This window comes from Acartia tonsa, chromosome 6 (genome assembly GCF_053477335.1).
Source record: "Acartia tonsa isolate MP-2025a chromosome 6, ASM5347733v1, whole genome shotgun sequence".
Classification (NCBI taxonomy): domain Eukaryota; kingdom Metazoa; phylum Arthropoda; class Copepoda; order Calanoida; family Acartiidae; genus Acartia; species Acartia tonsa.
The window spans coordinates 31,502,277-31,530,045 of record NC_137265.1 but is presented as its reverse complement, the minus strand read 5'-3'; the positions used below and the strand labels follow the sequence as shown (position 1 = coordinate 31,530,045).

At 40.1% G+C, this 27,769-nt stretch overlaps 1 protein-coding gene and 1 long non-coding RNA gene across 4 annotated transcripts; both read right to left on the bottom strand.

Annotated features, from left to right (window-relative positions):
- Window positions 1-952: 952 nt before the first annotated feature.
- LOC145323065 (uncharacterized) lies at window positions 953-21,080 on the bottom strand. The gene is made up of 9 exons (XM_080165447.1): window positions 21,001-21,080; window positions 12,477-13,111; window positions 12,218-12,377; window positions 11,783-11,881; window positions 11,163-11,294; window positions 3,083-3,211; window positions 2,141-2,275; window positions 1,558-1,684; window positions 953-1,157 (listed from the first exon to the last, which is right to left on the bottom strand). The coding sequence occupies exons 1-9, from the start codon at window positions 21,078-21,080 to the stop codon at window positions 1,035-1,037; spliced, it is 1,620 nt and encodes a 539-aa protein (XP_080021573.1). The 3' UTR covers window positions 953-1,034.
- Window positions 21,081-22,389: 1,309 nt separating this feature from the next.
- LOC145322384 (uncharacterized) lies at window positions 22,390-23,902 on the bottom strand. Of its 3 annotated transcripts, none has more exons than XR_013880648.1 (3): window positions 22,981-23,902; window positions 22,743-22,795; window positions 22,390-22,570 (listed from the first exon to the last, which is right to left on the bottom strand). It is a non-coding gene; the product is annotated as an uncharacterized LOC145322384 (long non-coding RNA). The 3 variants fall into 3 exon arrangements; XR_013880646.1 differs by having other exon boundaries at window positions 23,087-23,902; XR_013880647.1 differs by having other exon boundaries at window positions 22,390-22,795.
- Window positions 23,903-27,769: the final 3,867 nt, after the last annotated feature.

The window sequence follows — 27,769 nt, the reverse complement described above, 5'->3', positions numbered from 1 at the left end:
AGCATTTATTTATAAATTTATACTTTTAAAAAGTAAAGCTTAGTTTTTGTTGTTTTGACAATTAGTATCTGTACCACTAGTTAATTATATTTTTTTTTTCATTTTTGAGTTACACAGTGAGACAAAGTAGAATAAAAAGTTTTCTTTTAATAAAATTTTTTCAGGTGAGGTAAAAGCGAATCTAAAAAAATCGAGACTGCAAACAAAAGATTCTGTGACTGGAGTTAAAAATAGGGATTAATTTACCATTAAGTTAGATCCTACATTGTCATTGGGATTGAATTTTTTTTCTTTAACCTATGGTTATGATTGAGTAATTATAAAAATACTAGTGGCTTCGCCCCTAGCCTCTAGGGGCTTTTTTCTGTCGGTTCAGGGGAGAATTTTATAAATTTTGTTTACATTTTTAAAGATATTTTCTGTATTTTATAACATTTTATAACTCTTTATAACTTTTTATATTTATTTATATTGATTTATATTATTTTAAACCTTTGAATTTTTCTTTCTTTTTTTATTGTTTTTTTTAATTTCTTTGTCATTAGCCTTTTTGGGGCTTCGCCCCTACAGGAGAGGGAAGTTTTCACAATCTTTTTGAACTTGATAAAACAAAGTTTAAAGGAAAAAAAAGAAATTTCAAAAGAAGAAAAATAATTGAAAAAATAAAGAAAATATAAAAAAGTATGAAAAAATAAAAAAATTAAAAAATTTATAAAAATATATAAAAACATAAAAAACATTAAAATTAGAAAAAAAAATGAAAATATTTTTGTGGGGTGGGGAAATTTTCATTTTTGGGGGGAATTGGGGTGTCCCACCCCCCAAGAAAATAACTTAAAACCACGACAGGACCAATAGGTATATACCCTGAAGAGTAGAATCCAATCGGTTCAATGGTTACCGAGATCTTAAGCTTCAGACGACGGACGGACAGACGGACGACGGACAGACATCATTCTACTTTGTATTATAGATACTTGAATAGAATTTTTTGTTCACAACAGACAAAATATAAACGCAAAAAAAAAAAAATTTCAAAAGCCTCCTAATAAATTAATGCTGGTCATCCCTGTGGATATAAGTTCTCCCTCCGTGATAACAAAGTGTAGAACAGGTCCGCTGTGGCACAAACTCAAATCCCGTCGTTTTATTTCAACCTTAAAATATTAAATTCATACTAATCTAATGTACTAGAATCATAAATAAATAAGAATTAGCTGATTTTCATTCTTCACAAATTAAATTAATTGGCTGATCCAATTGAACTTTATTTATGAATATATCATCTTTCAGTGAAGTTTCTACTTAGGCACAATTCAAAGATAAATGGAGAACCATTGTGCGTGGCCTTTGCTTTGGAAAGAAGAGATAAATGGCGATGATGATGATGAATTGAACTTGGAGGTATAAAGTGGTGCTTAAGATTAATAAACCATAATGTAATTGTACAATGATTAAAAAAAGTAATCTTCTTCCTAATTTTATAGTTCAGAATTCTTGAATTTAAAATATTAAGAACAAATTGGGGAAGAATCACTTGTTATCCATTTTCCATACCTGTATAAGACCATTGTTCCAAAGGAAGAAACTGCCCCAGGTAGTTCCAGAAAGGACTTTGCCATCTGCCAGCTGAATGAATGCATCAATATTCGAGATCTGCTTCCGTCCGAATTTACCCTGAGTCCTGAAATTTAGTAAAGTCAAGATTGGTAATTTCAGTCAAAACTATAAACATATTTCTTGACCACCGAAACTCCCACCAACCCCCTCTCCTGAAAACAAAATGCTCCCCCCCCCCCCTTAATTTAAAAAAAAAACATTTCTAGCCCCTGCGGGTTGCTCTAAGCATGCATAGCTTTTCTAAGCGTTACCTAACTTACATTAAGAATTTTTTAAAAAGTTCGTTTGCAGTCAAAATGCGATATGGGGTAAACCGCCTTTTTTCCTTTTCGAAATGCTAGTTAATGTTAGGTTCAGTAAAAGTTAGAAGAGCCCCGCATGGGTATTACACTTTAGGGATAGGGCTCCGTAGGGACTAGAAGTATGTTTTAATTTTTCAAAAATTGGGAATGCAAAGTTAGGACTTTTATACAAAGTTCTTGTACTTTAAGAGCCGGTTGTCTTGCGGGTGTTACGTTACCTGTCCATCTTCATGCCATCACTAGTCTCCACAATTCTCCAGAAATTGATATGGCAGTAACCAGAGGAGGTCAGCAGGGAAGAATTAAACATTGAGAAACACAGAGAATACACAGGGTTCGATTCTCCTTCAGATCTATAAAAAAACGTCAAATAAAGAATTTGTACATTCCCAATGACAATAACACAAATTATCCCTCCTGTAAATTTAAACTAATGGTTGAAACGTTTAAACACTCAACTTTTTAAGCAACCAATCAAAATTATTATAAAACTTTCTTTCTGCAAATTATGAAAGAATGCCCTAAGAGCTTTAAAGCCTTAAAAGGGCGTTGAGCTAAATTCAATTCTATAGAATTTTGCCTCAAAAAATTCTTTTAGCTTAGCTTTCCAACATTCAGGGTAAACTGCCTGATTTTTTGAATTGTGCTTTTTTGAATGTTATTATCCTAGTTTAGTATATGTATATAAATATTTATTTCTCGCATCGTATTATAAACGGCTTTCCGTGGATATAGAAAGTACAATTATGAGATTAAAACTAGTTTTTTTAGCCCCGAGGTGCCGAAGGCACGGGCTAAGTTTTAGTTTTATGATTGTACATTTTTATATTCGTAGAAAGCTGGATATAATACGATGCTAGACATAGTTTTTTCGTATGGATGAGAACCGGTTCCTATCCACCTGATTCGAATGAATACGAGAAAACAAGTTTCTTTGTTCCAAAAGATTCTTTCTTTTATGTCATATTTCTAACTCTCTAATATGAACTTAGGGTAGACTGTATGATTTAGTAAGTTTCCATTCAGAGTACATGTCTGGAAATTTATGGTAAAACAAGTTATATTGGTTTTAAAAGATTCTATTTTGAAGGTCATACTTCTAATTCTTTCTGAAATGAATCTATTGACAGGTATTAACCCTGAAACTAGATCAATCCTACCTTGAAATTGTTTGTTTAAGCCTCCAGTTCCAAACAGCAATATTATAGGAGGGAGCTCCTTCTTGGACACACAACAATGTTCCATCAGAATTAAAACTCATGGTTGAATAAGTTGATGCTCCTTTCTCCCTGAAAACAAAATGCTATATCGAATCAAAGGAAGGGGCGTCGTAGCTCAGTGGTAACGCACTGAGTTACGGTGGTGAGAGTTCGAGTTCAAGTCCCCATGTGGCAACTCGAATTTCTCAGTCGCAATTCATTCACGCAACTTCCCCTTGGTTGTGTAAGAAGGGTGATAATTGGGTAGTTTGGATACTCAATAATCAAGTACATAATATCAGTACAACCCTTACCCAAGCTCCTCTGTGGAGAGCGTCATTCATTACGGTGACTTAATTTGGGACACCTGCCATACTCGGCGAGGGTGAGGTAATAAAGAGTAGGTCCCTTGAGACAGCGGGTCAAGTACTTGTGCTTGAGCGTGGACCTTGAGCTGGCCCTAGTGCTAGCATACAAAAGTGTCTCGTCCTACTCCATGACTACTTAGGTCCAAACACTAAGAAACTGTGGTAATACGACAACCAGACGGACAGGCAGTTTACAGAGTTGCTACGCTGTGACTTATCATAACAAACCCACTGCACTAATCTTATTATATCACCATCTATCTCATGACCGATGTTGACCCCGCTATCTAGCGGTCAAACTGGCCTGCCTAAATGTGGGGAGGGGCTCAAACATGCAACTATCACGCGCCCCTCACGCGCTTATATAACCGGGAGGCGCTGCCTCCCCTTTTACCACCGCTGCCCCCACAGCCTGTCTACCGCCGGGAGCTAAGCCCTAGCGTCCCACACCCCCTTCAAACCTAACCATTGTTATAATCTGTTGTATATATATAGTAAACATTGCTTGTAAATATTATTCAGTTAAATATATAATTTCTGTATGACTAAATCCTGCTAGTTTGTTTTGGTAGAATAATTCAAGGCTAGGGCTCGTTGAACTCGAACTCGTTACCCTGTGGGCCGAGAACGCTCGGCTTACCAGAACTTGGTGTCAGCGTGTTTCAATCGAGCCTTACAGAAACTAGCCTATTCTACCTCTGATTGGACCCTTTGGCAAGTAAGGGGACAATCAGCCGCCAACTGAGAAGCCAACTGACCCGCGAGACGGCCTTTTTAGGTCGAATTTCCATCATTTTGAACGCAATATGTGGGCCTCTGGCCTACGGCAAGCAGATTTAGCCTGCTAAAAGCGCCAGTTAAGACGCTTTTTCCGTACCGTGTAGGAGTAGCGCTAGGTGCGCAGCCACGGTAATCGGATAATTTAGCTCAGACGGCTACAGAACTGAGTCTAAATTGGCAAGTGTAGCTGGGACAAGCCCCAGGACACCCAGGCCAAACCTACGAGACAGACAGCTGGGTGCTGGTCTCCTTGAGAAGGCAATGTGTGGCTGTGAAGCTTCGGCACACAAGTAAGCCCTACCACTGCGACGGATAGCAGATTTTGAGCCACAGGCACGGCAGGACGGGACATTCCCTGCCGCTGCCTTCCAGGATTCGAACCCGAGGCGCTGCAGGACGGGCCATTCCCTGCCGTCATTTTCGGGATTCGAACCAGCGGCGCTGTAGGACGGGTCATTCCCTACCGCCGTCACCCCTCTGAACCTTGCAGGACGGACATTCCCTGCTGCCAGTGCTTCCAGAATCACACCTAGAGCTCCTAGTGATAACAACACATAAGTGTGTATAAATGTCAACCAAGTGATAAGAATAAATATAAAATTGTTGACCCAGTGATAATTAATAAGCTCTAGTGATTCGAAGCTACAGTCTAAGCCACCATGGTAAGCGATACCACCATAGCTGCGGTTCGGCCACCACCGAAGTTTCTGCCAACCCCAGCCGAACGGGAGGCCCCCTTGTCTCAAGGGCAGGACCTCCACTTCCCCTGCCATATCAGGGTGAGGTTTCCTACTCCTGACCCTGCCCAGCATGTACAGGTTGATGCCATGATCGATTCTGGCAACCGTGTACCAGGGTCTGCTGTAATTTCTGAACACCTCATGCACGCAATGGGCGTGCAGCGCATGTTGATTCCGGACAACACCCAGATCCTGACTGCTAACGAGGAAGGCCAGCCCCTCCAGGTAATAGGAAAATTGAAAGAATTATATATGGCAGTCTCACACACCCTTATACTCCATCTTTACCACGTGACTGTGGTCCGGAACCTCTCACACCCTCTGAACCTAGGAGGGTATTTTCTCAAGGAGTTCGGAACTAGGCTCTGTTTCGACATGCAACCACCTTGCTTGTGGGTGCGTGGGGAGTTTATCCCACTCCGTGGCGTCCCCATTGACCGGGAGACAGCCGAGAGAGAGCTGAGTTATGAAGGGCCTCTGCCAGGCCCACTGCCAGAGCAGCCGCGTGTGGTCGAGAAAGGCACGCACTGGGTGGATGCTGTGCTCAACGCCCATAAGGGGGCCAACCTGCTAGCCATGGGGTTGCCCCCAGTACCCAAGGTGCCGCGGGAGAACCTGCCAACAATGTTCCCTGAGATTGCCAGCCCTCCAGAACCAATCTTCTCCTCCGACACCTTTATCAACGGCCAGCCGTGTCCACCTGGCCCCCTCTACCTGGGACCCCCAGCCAGTCAACCAGCCAAGCCCGAGTCCAGACCCGTCTAGTCGCGGTCTGATGCACCCGGAGCCACACTCAACTCCCAGGAATCAGCCTCTCCCAGCGCCGTGCCCGTCAAGTCGTGGCCGGCTGCCTCCGGAGCCATGCATGGCTCCGCTGCCTCAGCCTCTCCTAGCGCCGAGCCCGTCAAGTCGCGGCCGGACGCCCACGGAGCCCAGGCTGGACCCAGCGCCTTGGCCTCTCCCAGCGCCGAGCCCGTCAAATCGTGGCCGGACGCCCTCGGAGCCACACTTGGCTCCGACACATCAGCCCCTCCCGAGGCCGAGCCCGTCAAGTCGCGGCCGGTGGCTCCCGGAGCCGAAGCTGACCCCACACCAGCCACGTATAGGCTAAGCGCTGTCACTCCAACTGACGGCCAGCCACCCCAACTTCACACGGCCAAGCGGGTGGTCTTGCCTGGCCGCGGTGTCATGGCGGTCCCTGTTGAGTTAGTAGGCCACCGCACCAAGGATGCCATCCAACTAGCTGCCCCAGAACAGAGGTTTGGGGAGGATCTTGTCATCCCAGAAGGCCTGTATGCCCACAGGCCTGGATCCGCCACTGTGTTTCGAGTGCTGGTGGTAAATGAAGGGGAGACGCCCCTCCTGCTGGACGCTGGCCTCCCAGTGGCAGGGGAGCTGGTCAAGCCCGACATTTTAGAGGTTTCTGATAAGCCTCCTCCGAGTCTCCACTCGTTCCAAGAGCCTGTTGAGCCCCCAGACATGCAGGAGTTATGGGAGGCCCTTGAGATGGAAGACAACGAGTTCCTGCGCAAGGATCCCTTGCTCAAAAAGGAGGTTTGGACCATGTTATCAGAGTACAGGGACGTCTTCTCCAACTCTACCCCCGGCTGCACAGATGTAGTCGAGCTGCAGCTGCGCCTCAAGCCAGGGACCCAGCCGATCCGCCAGAGATTTAGGGATCTGAACCCGCGGCAGGAGGCTGAACTGGAGAAACAATTGGACACTTGGCTACAGGAGGGAGTCATAGAGCCGTCAGACTCCGCCTGGAGCAGCCCCTTGGTGCCCATCAAGAAGAAGGACGGGAGCACCCGCTGGGCCGTCGACTACAGAGCCCTCAACAAGTGCCTGGAGCTGGATAGCTACCCTCTGCCCAGGATCCAGCAGCTGGTAGAACGAGCTGGAGGGCACCGTGTCTACAGTGCCCTAGACGCGGTGGCCGCATACTACACCATCCGTGTGTCTGAGGACAGCCGGCCCTGCACCGCCTTCACCACCCCCAGAGGCTTGTATCAATGGAAAAGGATGCCCTTTGGCCTGGCTACAGCACCATCTGTCTATTCCAGATTTATTGCAGGGGTCCTAAACCCATTAGGCACAGCCAACCTCCAGTCATACCTTGACGACGTCCTGACCTTCCACCAGGATACCTGGGCCCACCTGGCTAGGCTCCGAGAGGTCTTGGAAGCCCACCGCAGGGGAGGAATCCGCCTCAAGCCAGCCAAGACTAAGCTGTTCCGAGCCAAGGTGGATTATCTGGGCCACACCCTCAGCCGTGAGGGGATAGCCATGCAAGAGGATTATATTGACCGTATTCTGGACTGGCCGGCCCCCAGCACCCCCAAAGATTTGCTGGCGCTTCTGGGGTTCTTTGGATACTACCGCCTGTTCATCCCAGAGTATGCCGACCTCACCTACGAGATGAATCGGCAGAAGACGGCCAAGATCCTAGCCTGGACACCTGAGATGGAAGCCCAGCTGCTGCAGCTCAAGGACAAGTTCCGTCAAGCCCCCATCCGAGCGCCGCCCAGGTTTGACTTGCCAGCGGTATTCCAGCTCACCACAGATTTCAGCAGCCGCGCCATCTCTGCCATTCTGAGTCAATGCCAGGACGGCAAGGAGAGACTGATTGCCGCCGTGGGGCGCAAGACAACCGACCCCGAGACTCGCTACCCGTCCTGGAAGGGAGAGATGGCCGCCATTATGTATGGAATCCGGAAATTCCATGGCATCTTGTCCTACCGCAGCTTCCAGATCAACACTGATTCCTCAGCCTTGCTACAGATGAAGTCACTGAACACATCCACAGGGATGGTGGCCCGCTGGCAAGAGGAGCTAGCGGCCCTAGATTTTACTGTCTGCCACCGTCCTGGCACCCAGAACACCAACGCTGACGCCCTCAGCCGCCGGGAGGACCCCAACATGCCAACGGCCAGCGCCGAAGAATTAGCAGAGCAGGCTGAGTATATCCATAACCTTGGCCAGCTAGGGGAGTCCGCAGCCAGCCGGCCCCCTGCCGCCCGACTGGACCCAGCTAGAGTACTAGAAGCCCAGACACAAGACCCTCTCCTGCTCCGTGTCCGCCAGTGGGTGGCTGATGGCAGAGCCCCAACCAAGGCTGAGCTGCGCGGCAAGGAACGAGACGAGCAACAGTACGCCAGCCGCTTCCCAGCCCTGGGACTTGACGAGCATGGTTGCCTCACCACCACTGACCAGACCCTGACAGGGGAACGGACAAGATACCTGCTGCCTTCGGCCCTCCAGCAGGACGCGTTCTTTCTAGCCCATGGGACCCCCATGGCGGGACACTTTGGGATGGACGCGACTATCGCCCGCGTTGCCATGCACTTCTGGTGGCCCAACCTGGCCCGTGACGTCCGCCTGATGGTTCAGACTTGTCCTGAATGTGTCCAGAAGGTTACCAAGGAAAGGTTGAAGCAAGGGATACATGTACCCTCCCGCCAGGGGTATCCACAGCAAGTCCTGTTCATCGACCTGGTGGGGCCGCTGCCAGAGACCCCAGCTGGGAACCGCTACATCCTCACCTGCCAAGATGGGTTCAGCCGGTTTGTCAGCCTCTACGCCATCCCCAACAAGCGCACCCTCACGGTGGCTGAAGCCCTGCTGCACCGCCACCTGGCCACGTTTGGATGCCCCCTGAAGATCCACTCCGATAATGGGATGGAGTTCACCGGCCAGGTATTCCAGGAACTGGCCTCCAGGCTTGAGATTGGCCTGACACATCCACCACCCTACAACCCACAGTCCAACCGAGTGGAAAGGTTCCATCGGACGCTCAATACAGGCATGCGTCTGTTTTTGGACAGAGACGACAACAACTGGGAGCCCCACCTGCCGGCCATTGCCTTTGCCTACAACACCAAGGCCTGCAGATCTACCGGCGTGACCCCGTTCCTAGCCTTCTTTGGGAGAGAGGCCAAGCTTCCGGTGGACATGGTGCTCCGGCTGCCAGAAACAGAATATGCCTCGGTTCCAGCCAACGTCCAAGCCCTCCTGCAACGTTACTATGCAGTGTATGATGCCATCCAGCAGAAGGAGGAGGGAGCCATCCGGAGGAGCGCGGCAGCCTACGAAGGCACGGCCAAGTATGAGGTTGGAGACTTGGTCTGGTACCTGGCCCCCCGCCTGGTGCCAGGGAAGGCAGCCAAGATCACCAAGAGATGGACTGGCCCCTGGAAGGTAGTGAGGAAAGCTACAGAAGTCCATTATGTCATCAAACCTGCCTCTCCAATAGCCAGGATCTCGGAAGTTACCGCGCATGTAGGCCGACTGCGCAAATACACTGGAGATGTGACTGCCCACCAGATTCCAGCAGACATTCAAGTTGACGTGGATGGCGACGAGGATGCCACCGAGCTGCCGGTTGGAGCGGCGGCGCCCGCAGCTGGCGACCCAGGACAGTTCCCAGTGCACCAGCCGGCCGCAGCCGCCCCACAGCCCAGCGGCCAGGATCGTGACCCAGTAGAAGAGGACCTGCAGGAGCAACCCAACGAACCACCGCCGCCGCCGCCAGTTCCAGAGCCCCCCAGAGATGCCATCTGGAATCCTGATACAGACATGGAGCACCTGCCAGCCAGCAGCGAGCCTGTAGGAGGAGAAGCAGCTGTTGCAATGGAAGAGGCCGCCCCAGAGGACGAAGCTGAAGCCATGTGCCCCCTGTTGATGACAGCCATCCCTATCCGGGTAGGAGCTAGGAGGCCAAGCAACCTGAACCAAGCAGGCGCCCCCATGGAATTTTATGCGCCCTCATCCATCGTCATTCCCCCCTTGGGAACCACCAGAGTTAGCCTAGGCCTCCGTGTCCAGCTACCCGCTGAGGCAGAGCTAGTCCTGCAGACGAGGCAAAATTTCCAGCGCCGGGCCTGGCCGTCGCCAACCCCCGTCTAGAAGCCAACCAGGAGCTGACAATGCTGATATCCAACCACAGCCAGACCGAGCAACGAGTGTCCCGTGGAGCCTGTGTAGCCAGAGCTGTCCTCCATCGAGCTGTGCCCCAGGAAGAGCCTGTCCTGCGCAGACATAGGTTGTCGTATCCCCAGGTTCAAGGCCTGGTGGCTCGAGAGCCACGCAACCCTTGAAGGGGAGGTTGTGGTAATACGACAACCAGACGGACAGGCAGTTTACAGAGTTGCTACGCTGTGACTTATCATAACAAACCCACTGCACTAATCTTATTATATCACCATCTATCTCATGACCGATGTTGACCCCGCTATCTAGCGGTCAAACTGGCCTGCCTAAATGTGGGGAGGGGCTCAAACATGCAACTATCACGCGCCCCTCACGCGCTTATATAACCGGGAGGCGCTGCCTCCCCTTTTACCACCGCTGCCCCCACAGCCTGTCTACCGCCGGGAGCTAAGCCCTAGCGTCCCACACCCCCTTCAAACCTAACCATTATTATAATCTGTTGTATATATATAGTAAACATTGCTTGTAAATATTATTCAGTTAAATATATAATTTCTGTATGACTAAATCCTGCTAGTTTGTTTTGGTAGAATAATTCAAGGCTAGGGCTCGTTGAACTCGAACTCGTTACCCTGTGGGCCGAGAACGCTCGGCTTACCAGAAAACTATGGCTACACACACACACACACACTCGAATCAAAGGATAAATTTCTGTCTATCAAAAAATTATACACGATTATCTTAAAACGAATTACGGTATTTTTTAAAGGATGAACACAGCACAATAAAGTTAGGCTTTCGGGAAAATACAATGTAAGGCTTCCCTGATTGAACATAATCGACCACAGAACCCCCCCCCCCCCTCTCCCACTCCTATTTTAAAATAGTTTTACTTTATGTCAGGTTGGGTGTAACTTTACAAAGTGTCTCAAAAATCAGCCATGTGACGTTATAAAAATTAGGGATATTATCAATCTCTTTTTTAAGGGTTTTCTTTCCCACTTCTCTCATCTCCCCCATTTTTATGACGCTACATGGCTGTTTTTGAGACACTTTGTAAAGTTACGGTAAGGCTAGGACAGCGCAGTTATAGGCCCCGAACGGAGGAAAAGGGTTGGGCATACAAAAACCTCCCTCGATTCAATAAAGGGTGTCTTTGCTCGCTAAGTAATTAAAGGGAAGGTACTAATATTTCTTATACATAATACTATGAAAGGATTATACCTTATTTCCGTAAGAATATGCAGATCTGGCCACGAAAATACCAGGATCCCTGGGGCTTTCCGTCCCCTCTCAGCTACAGCAAACATGTTCCCCTCGGGGTGCACTCGTATGGCAGTTATTCCAAATTTTCGCCTGCAATCATTTGAATATTAATTTCTTTTCAGTTCAACTGATTCTCAACTCTTTAGCTTCTTTACGCATCTGCTATATAGATATTTAGGGAGGGGTTTTATGACAAATAAGCAATAAATATATAAAGTCTAGATCCCTAATTCTTTCATTTTGACCAATGGGATCATAGCGTAGGGACATCATAACCACATAATTAGTTCCAAAGTGTACATATTTTTTTGTATTTTCTTATAACTTATGAACAGTTGATTTCCTTAGAATACAGCTATGCTTGGGGAAATCATATCATTCGTATAAGGAAAAATATTCGCCCTTTAAAAAATTCTTTTTGTTGAGCCTGATTAACTATCTAAGGTATCAAATCTATTTTATCTATTACATTGCATGAGATTCGATGTTTTTGTAACCAAATTTTGCTATTCTATTAATGTTCGTATAACTATATGTTGATATTAAAACAGCACCATAGATCAACAGATAAATTTTACCTGAGATAACTGGCATCCTTAGTTTCTGGATCAAAAAAATGTAACAGGTTTCCAGATACATACAACAGGATATCATTCGCTAACATTTGTAAATTGTCCCTGAATATAAAATAGTTATATACTCGTTTCATAGTGATTTTACTGCAAATTGGCAATTAAAAGCAGGTTTCTAAAAGTTGACAACTAGCCATTACAGATATCTTAGAGAAAAACAGTTCTACATCTTATGAATGGACAGACAAGCAGCCATTGAATTACTTTGCTTATTAACTGGACAAAGTATCTCAAAAATCAGCTATGTGACGTCATAAAAATGAGGTAGATAAGATGAGAAGGAGGAAAGTAAACCCCTAAAAAAGAGATGGATAATCACTCATTTTTATGACGTCACATGGCTGATTTTTGAGACACTTTGTCCAGTTATTTTGTTTATACCTTCTAGTGCAATCATAGCCCAAGCTATGATCCAATTCAACAAACTCATTATCCATTGTCTCCTCCCCCTCTGGTCCTTCACTCTCTTCACTGCTTTCATCCTCACTTGGTTCTCTTTCATTATTATCATTTCCTTCTACGGCGTCTTTAACTTCAGCATCTTCAAGTAGAATTAAAGCAGTTAGATTTTTAGAAGCCAAAAAACTTCTGAAGTCACACAAACAAAATTTGATTTAAAAAAATTCTATGAAAAACTTACCAGCATCTTTTTCCTTCTCTTTGTTTTCATCATTTTCCGCTTTCTCTGAGATATCTTCCTCCTTTAAATTCTTACTTTCATCTTTAGAATCCCTTTCGCTTTTTGTAGCAGAAACTTCTATGTCTTCCTTGATAGTTACATTCTTCTTCTCCTTAATTTCTGGTCCCTTTTCTTCAGATTCTTTTAGGTCTTCTTGTTTAACAGCTGTTTCTTCACTAATGTCACTGGCCGCTTGCTGATCAGCTGTTTGAAGAGTGGCATCACTTTCTGCTGGTTGATCAGCTGGTTGTGTAATTACATCACTTTCCCCAGGTTGATCAGCTGATTGCAGTGTGACATCAGTCTCTCCAGGTTGATCAGCAGATTGTGTTGTGACGTTACTAACTCCTGCTTGATCAGCTGATTGTACAGTAGCATCACTGTCTGCTGGTTGATCAGCTGATTGTGCAGTGACATTACTATCTGCTGGTTGATCAGCTGATTGTGCTGTGACTTTACTGTCTGCTGGTTGATCAGCTGTTTGTGCAGTGACGTCACTGGTTGTTTGATCAGCTGAGTGTGGATCCGTTTCCTGAGGAGCGGGCTGTTCAACGATGATTACAGGAGCATCAACTACTGGTTCTTCAGTACCTTCCCTGCAAATAATGACTTAATATTATTAAGCAATACATTAAAACAATTACATCATAAAGAATACGAAAAAAAACTTTAAGATATAATTATGATTCAGCTATAAAGTTAAATGATTATGTAAAATATGATGAGGCATTATAAAAAATCAATTTTTCTATAAAATTTCTCTTTTATGAAAAAAGGTGATGCAAACTTACAAAGAATTTTTTTTTAAAGTTTAGAAAATTACGTAGAATCAGTATTTTTCTCAGATTTAAGGTCATTTTGACTTTTTAAACGCATTTGATGAAACATGTTAACATTTAAGGGAAAAAAATAAAAACTACCTAGTTTTAGACAATTTAAACAAAGAAAATGGTTTTCATGTGATATACCATATAATAATTATCCCATTCACTTAGTTTTTGGAATAGTTATCTATCGTTGTATAAACAGCTCGCCAAGGATATCAAAATGTATAATTATAAGATTAAAACCAGTTTTTTGGCCCTGAGATGCTGAAAGAATTGGCTAAAACTGATTTTAATCTTATGGTTGTACATTTTTATATTCGTAGAAAACTGGATATAATACGATGCTATACATAATTTTTCAGTATGGCTTAGATCCGGTTCTTTACCACCGGATATAAATCGGTTTCGAAGCTATACTGGAAAAAATAATTCCTATGATGATAGGTGCAATGGTATGTATGAGCAAAGAATCTCTATGATTAGTTTTTAAAAGCTAAGCTTTTCCAAAATTAGGGTCGGTCAGTTCGTTGTCAGCCAGTCCGTCCGTCTGGAACGGATAGCTTTTTTCGTTAATTTAGGTATGTTAGAATTGTCCTATCGATTTCAAACTTTGCATTGTGATTCCTGTAGTAGTTAGGTACGATTTAGAAAGCGTAGCAACTCTATAATCGTTACCAGAATGTCCGTACGTCCATTTTAAACATTTTGTTTTTTTAACTTTTTTAACAACAATTTTTAAAGATTGGTCTTACTTTTGGATTACTGATTCCAATAACAATAAGGTACAATATTTTGAGCGAAGCATCTCTATAATCAAGTCCTAAAAATGTCAGTATGTCATTAAACAGAATCTGAATTTAAGAAATTTTGCAACAAATTTACGTATAATTTTGTCAAAACTTATATTCAGTTCTGACTCTCTACAAGAGTTAATGTTCGTCTGTCATACCGTTTCAGAGCTTCGCTTTTATGGATGTTGTCATCCTTGTTTAAATGAAAGCGTGTCCATGTCAAGCACATTACATCAACAGGTTTACACAGTCAAGTTTGTTTTCTAAAATATTAAAAGCAATGTCACTCTTTTTTTTTGTTAATTGTTCGTTTGGTTTGAGAAGCTTAGCTTCCAGTGATGTTATCATTATTGTTTACCTATTTTCTGTTCCTTCCTCCGTAGGTTTTACGTCAGAATCCATTTTTAGATGTAATTAATTTAGCATCGTTAGTAATATCTGAAAAATATTGATTTTGATTTACATTAAAATGAACTAAGAAAATATTCTTGTTAAACTTGAAGCTTTTCTATAATTATGGTCGGTCCATCCGTCCGTACATTCGGAAGCTTAGCTCTTTCCGTTAATTCAAATATGTTAGAATTGTCCTATCGATTTCAAACTTTGCATTGGGATTCCAAAGTATGATTTAGAAAGCGTAGCAAATCTATAGTTGTTACCTGAAAGTCCGTGCGTCCATTTAAAACATATTACCAAATCTACTTTACTTTTTTGCAAAAAAAAATCTGCTTATTCAGTTCTGATACTCTACCATTGTTAATGTTTGTTTGTCCTGCTGTTTCATAGCTAATTTTACACTACAATTTTTAGTAGCAAAGCTACTCTATAATTCACTTTGTCCGTCAGTCCGTAACGCTATGGGGGAAATGGGATTTACTCAGCTCCTATAAAAGATAGAATGCTGAAATTTTTTGACAACATTCCCATCATTAAGGAGCACAATTAAGTATAAAACAACGATGACGGTAGGACAGCTTTTTAGGCTATTTTTGTATTTTTCACATTTTTCTCCATATCTTCAGTGTTTGTGGTCCGATTTTTAAAATTTTTTCAGTTTTAGATATCAAAATTAAATTTTCTGTCCTTTAACGAAACCAACTATGACGGTCAGACTGCCTTTTATCAGGTTTTAAGCTATTTTTGTATTTTTCATATTTTTCTCCATATCTTTGGTGTTTATGGTCCGATTTTCAAATTTTTTTCAGTTATATATATCGAAATTAAATTTTCTGTCCTTTAAAAAAAAACTATGACGGTCAGACTGCCTTTCATCAGGTTTTAAGCTATTTTTCACATTTTTCTCCATATCTTTGGTGTTTATGGTCCGATTTCCAAAATTTTTTCAGTTATACATATCAAACTTAAATTTCTTGTCATTTTAAGAAAACAACCATGGCGGTCAGACTGCCTTTTAGCAGGTTTTTGACTATTTTAATATGTTTTACAAATTTCCCCATATCTTTGGTGTTTTTGGTCCTATTTTAAAACTTTTTTGGGATATCAGTATCAAAATAATTTTCCCATTGTTATGAGCATCTATTATGTAATTTACTTTGACTTTTGCAAAATAAAACAAGGTTTCTTGTTTTTTTTTCTCCAATAAATCTATTCTTGATTTTAATAAATACACTTTAAATCTACTTTTACGTATTCCTATCCAGGATTTTTTGTGCTTCGCTACTTATGGATGTTGTCATCCTTGTTCCTTTATTACACCCTTTTGTTGTTTATTACAGATTTAGTAACACGAGAACGAATAGCAGATAAAATTTTGCTGATCTAATTTTTGTTCAATGAATACATGGGGTTTATTTTCGATATCTTAATATTTTTTTTAAAAAGTTGCTATTATTTAAAAATAGTTTGTCATATACTTTTGTTTAAACTTGAATTTTAATCTTATGGATTATTCTTATTTTAAATTTTCATTTTATATTCCTTTAAAAGTTCATATTAGTTCTTTTTAAAAACGCAGCGTAAAAATGCAGTCACTATAATTGGACGGTTACAAAAAAAAACGTTATGATGTATCTTTTTTATTTTTTGACGGATTTCGGTTAGTAATTACTAAACATACTAAATGATTAATTGACCAAAATAGAATTATTTAGTCACTTATTTAATTAAAAAACTAATCAAATTTAAATTTGTCTGTCATCTAAATATTATTTATCTTTACATTTATTTTGCTTGTTCGTTGCTCTTATGACTTTTTTTGTAACGAAAATCTAAATATCTTTCTTAACGCATTGGGCACAAACTCACATATGTATTTTATAACATTAATTATCGCATAAACAATGTTTTAATCAAATTCTTTTTATCGACTGATTTTACTACATTACAAGAAGGGAATACTAGTGATATCACTACAAAATTATCGACAAAACTTTATAAAGAAAATATACACCGAAAAACAGACACACACACAAACATACAAACTTACTCACACTGATTTACACACAGACACACACACACAGACTTTATCACACTTATTTACACACACACTGACTTTTATCACACTTATTTACACACAGATACACACACACACACACACACACAGACTGATATCACACTGATTTCCACACAGACACACACACACAGACTTTCTTACACTTATTTACACACAGATACACACACACACACACACAGACTGATATCACACTGATTTCCACACAGACACACACACACAGACTTTCTTACACTTATTTACACACAGATACACACACACACACACACAGACTGATATCACACTGATTTCCACACAGACACACACACACAGACTTTATCACACTTATTTACACACAGACACACACACACAGACTTTATCACACTTATTTACACACAGACACACACACACAGACTTTATCACACTTATTTACACACAGACACTTGCACACATAGACTTTCTTACACTGATTTAAACACAGACAGACAAACATTTCATGACTAAAGGGATAGTGACTGGTTTTAACAAGGGGGATATTACTTAAGAAGTAAAACAAGTGTACCTTTAACTTTTCTGCCAGTAAAAAGATTGGTTTTATAAAGAATCTTTTATCATTTTTTATTAATCTGACAATGGCTTGTAATAGCATTTTATGTATTTGTATAGTAAGAATTCCTAAACGGCTGGAAACATCATCTAGATTTTTCAGAAGACATTTAGACCTAGGGTTTATGTTAAAAAAAGAAAGAGGTTATAAATAGTAATATGATATGGAATTATAAAATCATGTTTTTACTAATTCTTTAGCCTTGCAAAAAAGATCTATTTTACAATATCTACAAATTTTGTCAGGAAATTGTGTATTTTTACGATAGAACAAAAATCATTCCCGGATTTTTTTTGACTTTTCCATTTAATTTTAACATTTACATTTAAAGTTTTAGAACCAAAACGAAAGAAAACTCATATTTTTATCCATTTCTCTTTTTAATTTTTTTTACCAAAATTATCTTTAACAAGGATGACAACATCCATAAAAGCAAAGCTCTGAAACGGTTGGACAAACGGACATTAACACTTTTATAGTGAAATGTAAATGATATGATATGATATGATATGATTTATTAGTAGTAAATTACAGATTCATTTTACAAATAATTTAATACATTTTAGATTACATCAATTTTTATAGTTATATTTATTTACATTGACATAATTAGGGTAACTATACTACAGGGCCTTTAAAGTAAATCTTGACTGTCCTTCGGCCCAATTTTCATTTAATAATTTATTTTTTACTAGCGGCTTCGCCCCTAGCCTCTAGGGGCTTCGCCCTATATAGGTATGGGAAGTCAACCCTCCTTAATAGAAATATTCAAAAAAAATATTCTTTGTTTAATTACTCTGTGGTAAAATTAAACCCAGGTTGTGCGCTTTATGCACAAAAATTTTAATTTGTACAAATTAAACCCAGGTTGTTTGCCGTATACACAAAAATTTCAATTCGTAAAAATTAAACCTAGGTTGTTCGCATACACAAAAATTTAAATTGAAAAATATTTTTATTTTTTTTGTTGGGGGGGGGGGTTGGATTCATGGGGGCTTCGCCCCATGTTGCAGTGGGGTTCCCCCACCCCAATTACTGGTTTTTGTTTACAAAAATTTAAAAAAATTTTAAATTTTGGAAGTGGGGATTTTTCTTATTTTTGGAGGGGTTGGGGTGTCCCACCCCCCAAAAAAATAGCTTAAAACCACCAAAGGACCAGTAGGTATATTCCCAGAAGGGTAGAGCCCAATTTGATCAGCAGTTACTGAGATTTTACAAAAAATGTAAAAAAAAAATTTGGGGGGGTTGGTTTTTTTTTTTGGGGGGGGGGGTTGGGGGTGTCCCACCCCCCAAGAAAATAGCCTAAAACCACCACAGGACCAGTAGGTATATTCCCTGAAGAGTAGAATCCAATCGGTTCAGTGGTTACCGAGATCTTAAGGGACAGACAGACAGACGGACAGACAGACGGACAGACAGACGGACAGACGGTCAGACGGACAGACGGACAGACATCAAGCTACTTTGTATTATAGATATATTTACAAGTTTCACAAATAATATAAAATAATACTAGCTATTTACAGGGTATGGCATTAAAGTAGCTAATTGGTTGCGATATCTAAATCATATTTAAGTTTTTCCACAGGTATAACACTTTCTCTCCCTGCATTGAAATGTTTTGTACTTTTATATACACTTATTTTTTACATATTTTTTAACAGCTTTGGATGAATTTAATGATCTCAGCTCACCTGCCCAACTATTTCAAATTTTCGGGATTTTTACTGAAGGGAAAGTTTCATAGATTTTATAATTTGGCTTCTCTACTCTAAGACATTTTGATCTAGTATTTTGCAATGGTGTTAGAAAATTAAGCATACATTTGGGAAGTTTGTTTTCTAAATATTTAGAGACAAATTCAACTACATTTGCATCCCTTAGGTCAAAAATGTTAAGAATATCTAGTTTTCCCATCAAGGGCTCGGCATGCACATTGTACTTAGCATTTAAAACATTTCTTACAGCTTTTTTCTGTAGGTTATGAATTTTTGTGATATGCTCATCCTTTGCCGCACCCAAAACAATTAAGCCATACTCTATGTGGGGCTTAGCAAGGCTGTTGTAAATTGTTTTTAAAGTAGTGGTTGGAAAGAGCTTTTTTGTTTGGGATAGGGCATAGACTGAGCTTGCCATTTTATTTTCTACGTAGTTTATATGTTTGTGACGTGTAGTAATAGCAAGAATAAACAGCTAAATATTCTAATAAAGTGTATTAATTCAAGACAAGTTAAACATACAATAATAATATTAAATATAATAGCAAGTATTCACTTTTAGGTTCGTGCCGAGTTGCAGAGCAAAGTCTTGCTCCGAAACGGTTGACACAAGAACTAAAAGCTAATATACAAAATACATACATTGCTCTCAAGTCAGGAAGAAAGGGACTATACATCACATTTCTCCCTGGCTTTAACATGAACATGGATTTCGAAACTGTCATATTTTAGATTGAATATAACAATATGTTTATTACATGTTAATTATCATATATATTATAAGTAGCATTGAATGCTTATTAAATAGATAATAATTGATCTGGTATGACACCTGCCATATTTTTTATTTTATTTTTTTTTATTTTATTTCCAGATCTTTAAACACTTCATATACATTTTTTTTATTATTTTGGTTCCTTAGAACTCTTTTGTGTTTTTTTTTATATATTCCTTTTTTCTTTATGTGTTTTTTTTTTCTTTTTAATATTTTTTTTAAAAAAAAACATTGATTAACATATAATCATTGAAAATGCATTGATTAACATATAATGCATTGATTACATACAAACATTGAAATGCATTGATTAACATAGTTATTATAAATGCATGATATAAAAAAACACTGATTAACATATAACCATCAGATTTAAAACATGGCATTATAGAACATTAATATAAAACATTAATTTTGAACCTTTTCGAGACTACTACTGCCTCAACAAATATTTAATACATAAAAATAAAATAAAATATGAATTAATACACAGTAAAACTATAATTATTCTTGATCATAATATTCATTTTCTTTTGCCAGATTTTTCTTGATAATAGTAGTATCATTCATATCCATCAATCCATCATTATCCATCAATCCATCAACATCTCACAAATGACATAACCATACCAATGCTACAACACCACAAACGATATAACCATACCAGTTGACCTTAGCTTAGTTATAAACTTAGTTATAAACTGGTTTCCACTTAGCAACTGTGATTTTCTCAAACAACACAACAGCCATTCACCTCCACCACAAGAAGCCTCCAATCTCTTCAAAAAATTGGGATCAAATCCTTTCTAGCATCGACTCTAGCTACTTCTCAAAATTCACCCTTTCCTGATTCAAAATACGTTGCTGATCCTGCAGGTTAGCCAACCGAGCATCTAACTCAACCATTCTAGTAACCAAACCTGCCAAATGTTTGAGGTCTCAGGTCAAAAATCAGAACTGCTGTTCACATTTATCATCCAGGAGATTATATCTATTGCATAGTCAGGCATGACTTAAGCCTAATAATGACAACCACAATAACTGCTATTAACATCTCTGTTAGAATCCAAAAATCGACATGTCATTCAAAATACAGAAACTGCCAATGATTTTCGTTATAACAATGATGCTACTGTCGACACTCCAACCAATGATAACGTTGACAACAATGAACAGAAACAACAAACACAGAGAAAACTGCAGCCGAACAAAAGCAACCAAAATCTTCGCCATAGATTGATTCGAAATCTGATCCATTTCGTTTTTCAATACTAACTATCGACAAAAACACCAGCTATTGACAAGTAAGATATCCAACCTGGCAGTCAAATCTACAACAGCCACATCATCTTTAAGCCCCGCCTTCTTTAGAACAGCTAAAATTTCACTAACCAGCATTTTACTTTAACTGCCCACTGTATTAACAACTTACAAATATCCGTTTTATCAGTCATAAATATATTTAAGATACAATGCATGCTATTGAAAATTCTGCACAACTTCACAATAGCTTCTAGCCCATGGTGTATATCTCTGTTTATCATTATCTATCAACTAAATACTTCTCATTTTGACAACTGTAAATACATCTCTTTGTAGCTACCTGACTCACTGTGCATTTATTTGTATCATCCTGACACACTGTGCACATCTGTTCAAAATAAATATCAACATAATTCGTTTAACTCAATGTTATTTCATTATCCTTGACATACGAATCCTCAATTTTCAAATTAAGCTTCAAAACTACTCTCCGACGTCTTATTATCCACAACTGTTGCTTAAATGCTTAAATTTAACACCTCCAAGTCTTCAAAACTTTTCAACAGTTATTATAAATCTAGCAATCTATAAATCTAAATTACTTTTCTTTTCCTTGGCAGCAGTTGGACTGTTGATTGGAGTACTTGTAACAGGTTGAGAAAGGGTTGCAACAACAGTACCAACAGATTGACTTGCTTCAGTAGGATTATGATCATCACTATCACCAGTACTATCATTAGCTGCATATGATTTGCCACTACTGGTTGATTTAAGACTCTTCTTGCCAAGATCAGTAATAGTCTTCCCATATATAGAGATATCATATTCAAGCTCAAAGATAGCTTCATCAATCATTGTTTGCAAGTATTTAATCTGTAACATCATCAGCTTTCCTTTTACTTTCAACTCTCTTCTTCAGCTCTAGTACATCATGAGGAAACATATTCTGTTGCACAATAGACAGAATATCAGTAAATCCATAAACATCCATAAACTCCAGCAGCTCCTTACATTCCAAATATGTTGTCAAATCAGCACAGGCTTCCTTTGGAGTTTTGTGCAAGCACTCAGTTGTTAGCTTCAGGTACTTTTCATGATCACTAAATCTCCTTATAGTTGCCAGAGAATACAGGAACCTTGAACTTGATATCTACCTTCCTGGTGATACTCCAAGCTTCTTGACCGCATTATTGAGAGCTGTTTTAGCATCCTGTTTAGCTTCCTGTTTAGCTTCCTGTTTAGCATTCTGAACTTCAACAGACTTCACATCTAATCTATAAACAGATTCTACAGCAGCAATAGCATGTTTCACAATATTACTGACCCAATTACTAAACAATCATAAATAATGCTCCTTTAATATCGATAAAATTCAACATATAATCGGTCATGTACCATAGTGTATCCTGTACCAGCCTCCACTCTCTCTCCACCAACAATTCAACATATAATCGGTCAGAGCAAAGTGTATCATATACCAGCCTCCACTCTCTCTCACACCTTTTAACTATATCATAAAACAAAACAAATCACTCACCTACAAATAATACCAATGTCAACACAAAACAATGGCCAAATTCAAAACTAGATTTCAGTCACCACCAACTACTTCTCTTGCGGCCGATCTAAAACAAAATACAATCATTTTAGATGCCAAAACTTATTTAATACATATTTTATTTTCACTCAACAAAATAAAATAATTTCTTTAACATGTATTAGTATATATAACATTAATCAAATGTATATCAATATTGAACATCATTAAAAATAAAATCTTAACAAACTAAAACTCACCAACAGGTAATACTGTATCTCAACCACCACAACTACTCCTCTTTTCGACCAATCTAAAACATAATACAATTATTTTAGATGCCATACTTAAATGTTATCACTTAACAAATAAAATTTCAACATGTCTTCTTAAAAATGTATTAAGAAATATAATATTAATCAAATGTTTGTCAATAATCGAGCAACATAAAAATAATTCTTAATACAATATATTAGTCTAATACAGTAAAAAATTTACCTAATTATTCTATGAAATATCTGAATAATAACTTATATCATCCACAACTATTTTTATGTATTAGAATCTTGAAAGTTGAAGCACAACTAACTATTTTTCTCTATACCTGAGAGCACTTTCTTGCGCAGCTCAACTTTTGCGCATACAACGCCCAACTCCTGCTCATCATTGCAGCTACCTCTCTGCACCACCCCATCTTGCGCATACCAACTCCGAGAGACAGTGCAAACTTTCCTTGCCAAATTTTTGCCCACCCCCCTTCTCCATGAAGAGAGACAGCTCCACACAAACATCTAATGCATTATAACAATTTTGCTTCATGAAATTCTAAGCTTCATAAATAATTTTGCTGAATCAACATCACTAAATCGCAATATATACTATTCTATATCGAGTGTCCTTAACAAAAAATTTAAGTTAAACAAAAACTTAAAAAAAAACTTATTTTGATTCATCCAAAATTTAGCAACACATAATGTTCCAATTTCAAGTTTGAGTGCAATTTGATTGACCACCCTGTGTTATTGATATATTTGTTTTTTCTATAATTAGATTCGGTCCGCCCATCCATACGACCGTTCGTCCTTCCGTCACTCTGTACGTCAATCCTTTTAGCTTTTTTCGTTAATTAATACATGTCAGCATTGTCCTATCGCTTCCAAACTTTACATCTATCTACTTTTTGTATTTCGAACTTTACATGATGATTTCTGCAGCAGGTAGGTACAATTTAGAAAACGTAGCAACTCTATAATCATTTCTATGACGTCCATACTTCCATTTGTAAACATGTTGATTTGACCACAAATTTCTATATGATCTAATTATCCGATTGTTTTGATGTATATTGATTCCTGGGACAACAAAGTACAATACTTATGATTACAATGTCAAGCATCCAATCACCCTTCAGACAACCAACACTCTGTGTCTTAACCTCTTTTCGAGGAAGCTTTGTGTTTATCAAGTACGAAATTAATTCCTTATCATTAATCCTAGAATTAAGCGCAATGTCGTCTTTTTTGACTTTCCCTTCATAAAGTGACGCAGCATGGATTGTTTATATGCGCCCACGTTTTTCACTTTTGAATGAGATATGAGAGTGTGAAGATTTCGGAGAACAAAATTGGGCCTATCATTGGTCTCATTGTGTGTGAACGACCCTAGTATATCAGGGATTTGAAACCATAAGAGCTTCAGGTAGAATTTGTTAATTTGATTAAGAAGAATGGTGTATAGGACGATTATATGTAGTTTTAAAAAGGCTTTAGCCAGCTAAGCATGAAACTTAATTATGTTTAATATATGTTTTAGTAATTTTTATGTGCCTTATTGTTGCATTTAACAATGATTTATTAAACCAAATAATTTTCCTTTAAAGCCAAAGTTTCCAAAGATTTTTTACCGTAGAGAAAAATGATTTTAAAAAGCAAATAAGATTACGTGGTTATAAATAACTGGAATTATGAATTAATTGATTTTGTAATTTCAGGTCTTTGAAATAATTTCATCAATAAATCTATATTCAAACCTGCTGTTGAAACTTGATGGTTCCTGGTATTGGGGGTTTGTATGTTCGCCAACTGATCTCGTGAACTTCCCGCTAATTCGGAAGTCAAGCTCAACCAAAGTGTCATGGTTGAGACAATTTCAAAGGACTTGAAGTTTAGGCGTTAGCAAATTTCAAATGAATGGAGTTTGAAGGAGCTGCACAAGCGAATTTCAAATAACCTGATGGTTGAAGGCGCTGCACAAGCAATTTCAAATGGTTCTGAAGAATAGGCATTAGCATTCTTCAAAGAATCTGAAGAATAGGCGTTAGCATTCTTCAATAAATCAATAGCATATAGTGTATTGATGAAAAAAAAAACATTGACAATTTTTCTGTGAAATAATTACCTAGTGAATCAATATGGTGCTCACTAAAAAGCAGAAAATTGAGCGAGCTATCGCTATTGGCAATGAAAGGCTAGAGGTGTTTGACGAACAGATAAAAGTGTTTTATGAAAATCTAAAAGCCTGCCAAAGTTTTAGTTCATGTGAAAATGTGAATTTAAAATCAATTCGTGACATTTTTAGTGAGGTCAAGGACCAATCTGACCTAATAAAAAGTCTAAAACCTGCCGTGGATACTAGTGAGCTGCGCGAGTTCAAGCGTGATTTGGATGAAGCTAGTGAGCAGAAAACTGTTGCAGATAAAGTTTATGCGTCGTTGGAGCAGTGTACAAAAATTCTGTACTGGCTTGACAATGATTCAGACGACGCGAGGTCAAGCACTGTCGCCAGGAACCTCGACGTCATTGAGAAGGTGAAGATGGACATGGGAGTGCTTAAAATTTCCATGGAGTTGCGCCAAGAAGTACGTGATATGTACCGAAGGCTTAGAGAGATGGAACGTCGTTCATCTAACTTGGATGAGAGTGGGACACCTGCCATTCTCTCCAGAAGTATGTCTGCCGTGGACATTCGGAGTTCCAACCCGCAGTATGGGCGCTGGGACAACAGTTTGTTGCCGTCGTTCGACGGTACTGACACGGATTACCCAAACTTTAAACAGGTCTTTAAGGATCTATGCTCTGGTTATGGATTTGCTGACCAGAGGTTAAGTCTGATGTTGTGTATGGAGAAGGTGATAACCAACCCGGAACTACGCAAGCAAGTGTCAGCGATTAGAGATCATAATGAACAATGGGCGTTTCTTGATCAGATGTTTTTATCAAACACTCGCCGGTTCATGAGGATTTTAACTAAGTTGAACAAGATGAAACCTGTGGATAAACCTGTGGACGTGGTTAGCGCAATTGCTACCTTCAAGAGCATGATGCAGGAGGTAGAAGCCATCGTTGGTTCTGCAGCTAAGGATTACAATCACCTAACTCTTATTCATATTTTTAAAGACAAGTGCCCTGAAAATTTGAGAGACAAAATTATGATGGAGCTAGGTAGCATGAACCAACCAAACATCCAGAAGATTGTAGAACTGCTGGAGAGGACCAGGGGAGCCATGTTGGCTGGTGATATGTCCTATGACAATGGCGCCGGCAAGAGAAATCGTGATAGAGCTGCCGCCGCGCAAGTGTCTGGCCGCAGTGACAATGAGAATGGAAAGGCTGGAAAGGACAAGGCTTCCAAGTGGAACAGTGCATGTCCTGTTGAAAATTGCGAGGATAAACATCCTATTTTCCGTTGTCCCACATTTAAGAAGATGGATGTTGTTGACCGAAAAAAAGTTGTCCAGCAGAATAAATTGTGTGAACTCTGTCTGTGTGAGGGTCATGCTGCTGACAATTGTAATAAATCGGATAAGCTTGGTGTCTGTGGCACCAATAATTGCGACGGTTATCATAGTCGTATGTTGCATGAGGCTAGTGCTAGTGTGAATACAGTCTACAAATCAAGTTCTGCGCCTAGCACCTGTACCTTCCTGCTGCAAATAGTTCCAGTTGTAGCACCTGGCGGCGGCGCCTGCCATGCCGCCGTCATGTTTGATTCTGGTGCGAGTCTACCACTTATATCTGAGAAGATGTCCCACAAGTTGAAGCTGAAATCTACCGGCAGATATACAAACATTTCTGTTGCTGACGGTAGTGAATCATCCTGCCGCAATGTGGTGTTCTATCTGAAGGACAGGGATGGTAACTTGAGAGAATTTGAGGCAGCTGTTATGCCTAACCTCGGAGGTGGCAACGAGATGCGCTCGGTCCATCCGGAAACCGCCGCCAAAATATTTAAGATGCCGCCAGAAAGATTTACATATATTAGTGGAGGCTTAGATATCATCATTGGAAATACACATCCTGACGTGTTTCCATCAACCTACCAGAAAGTGGGCCAGTCTATGTTGTGGCGAACCATTTTTGGTAGTGGTTTTATCTGTACAAGTGCTGACTATGGAGCTGGTCAGCAGAAATCTGCATATAAAGCTGCCGTAGCTGTTGATAATGAACCGGTTGGTACTGCCGTAGCTGTTGATAATGAGCCGGTTGGGTCTGCCGTAGCTGCTATTATTGAACCTGTTGGTTCTGCTTGTAACGCTGCTGATGAACCTTTTGGTTCTGCTAGTGCCGTAGCCGTTGACAACATGGCTACGGTAGGTGTTGCCGTGGCTAATATTGATAATGATGTTAGTTGTGCTGCAGTTATTCCTGATGATATTGGTAACGATACTGTAGCCGTTGAGAATATTGTTACGGCGGGTATTGAGCCGCTGAAGGATTCGGTTCCAGCCGGACAAGAGCCGACGGGAGTTTCGGTTCCGGCTGGACAAGAGCCGATCAGAGTTTTGGTTCCAGCTGGACAAGAGCCGACGGGAGTTTCGGTTCCAGCTGGGCAAGAGCCAATAAGAAATTCGGTTCTGGCCGGACAAGAGCCGACGGGAGTTTCGGTTCCGGCCGGACAAAAGCCGGTAGATGATTCTAAGTTTTATGACAGTCACACTTTTATTACTTGCCCTGGTGCTGTCATGAATCAAGAATCGACTTGGCTGCTGCCAACCTTGCCGCCCGACACAGGGTAAGAGGCCTGCAAATGGCGGATGGAAATATGGCGGGTGTTGCCGCCAGAAAGTCATTGAAAAATTTCAAACCACACATATCTAATCTACAACATAAACTATTTATGTGAAAATGATCTTTAAAGAAAAAATATTACAAGTTATATATTAAGCTGTGAAGGGAACCTAGAAAGGTTCTGCAAAGAATAAGTATTCATTATTCAACTAATTTTATTGTTCATATTTAAGCACAAAAATTCTACAAAATTGATTAGACTTTTAAAGCAGATTTTAAAA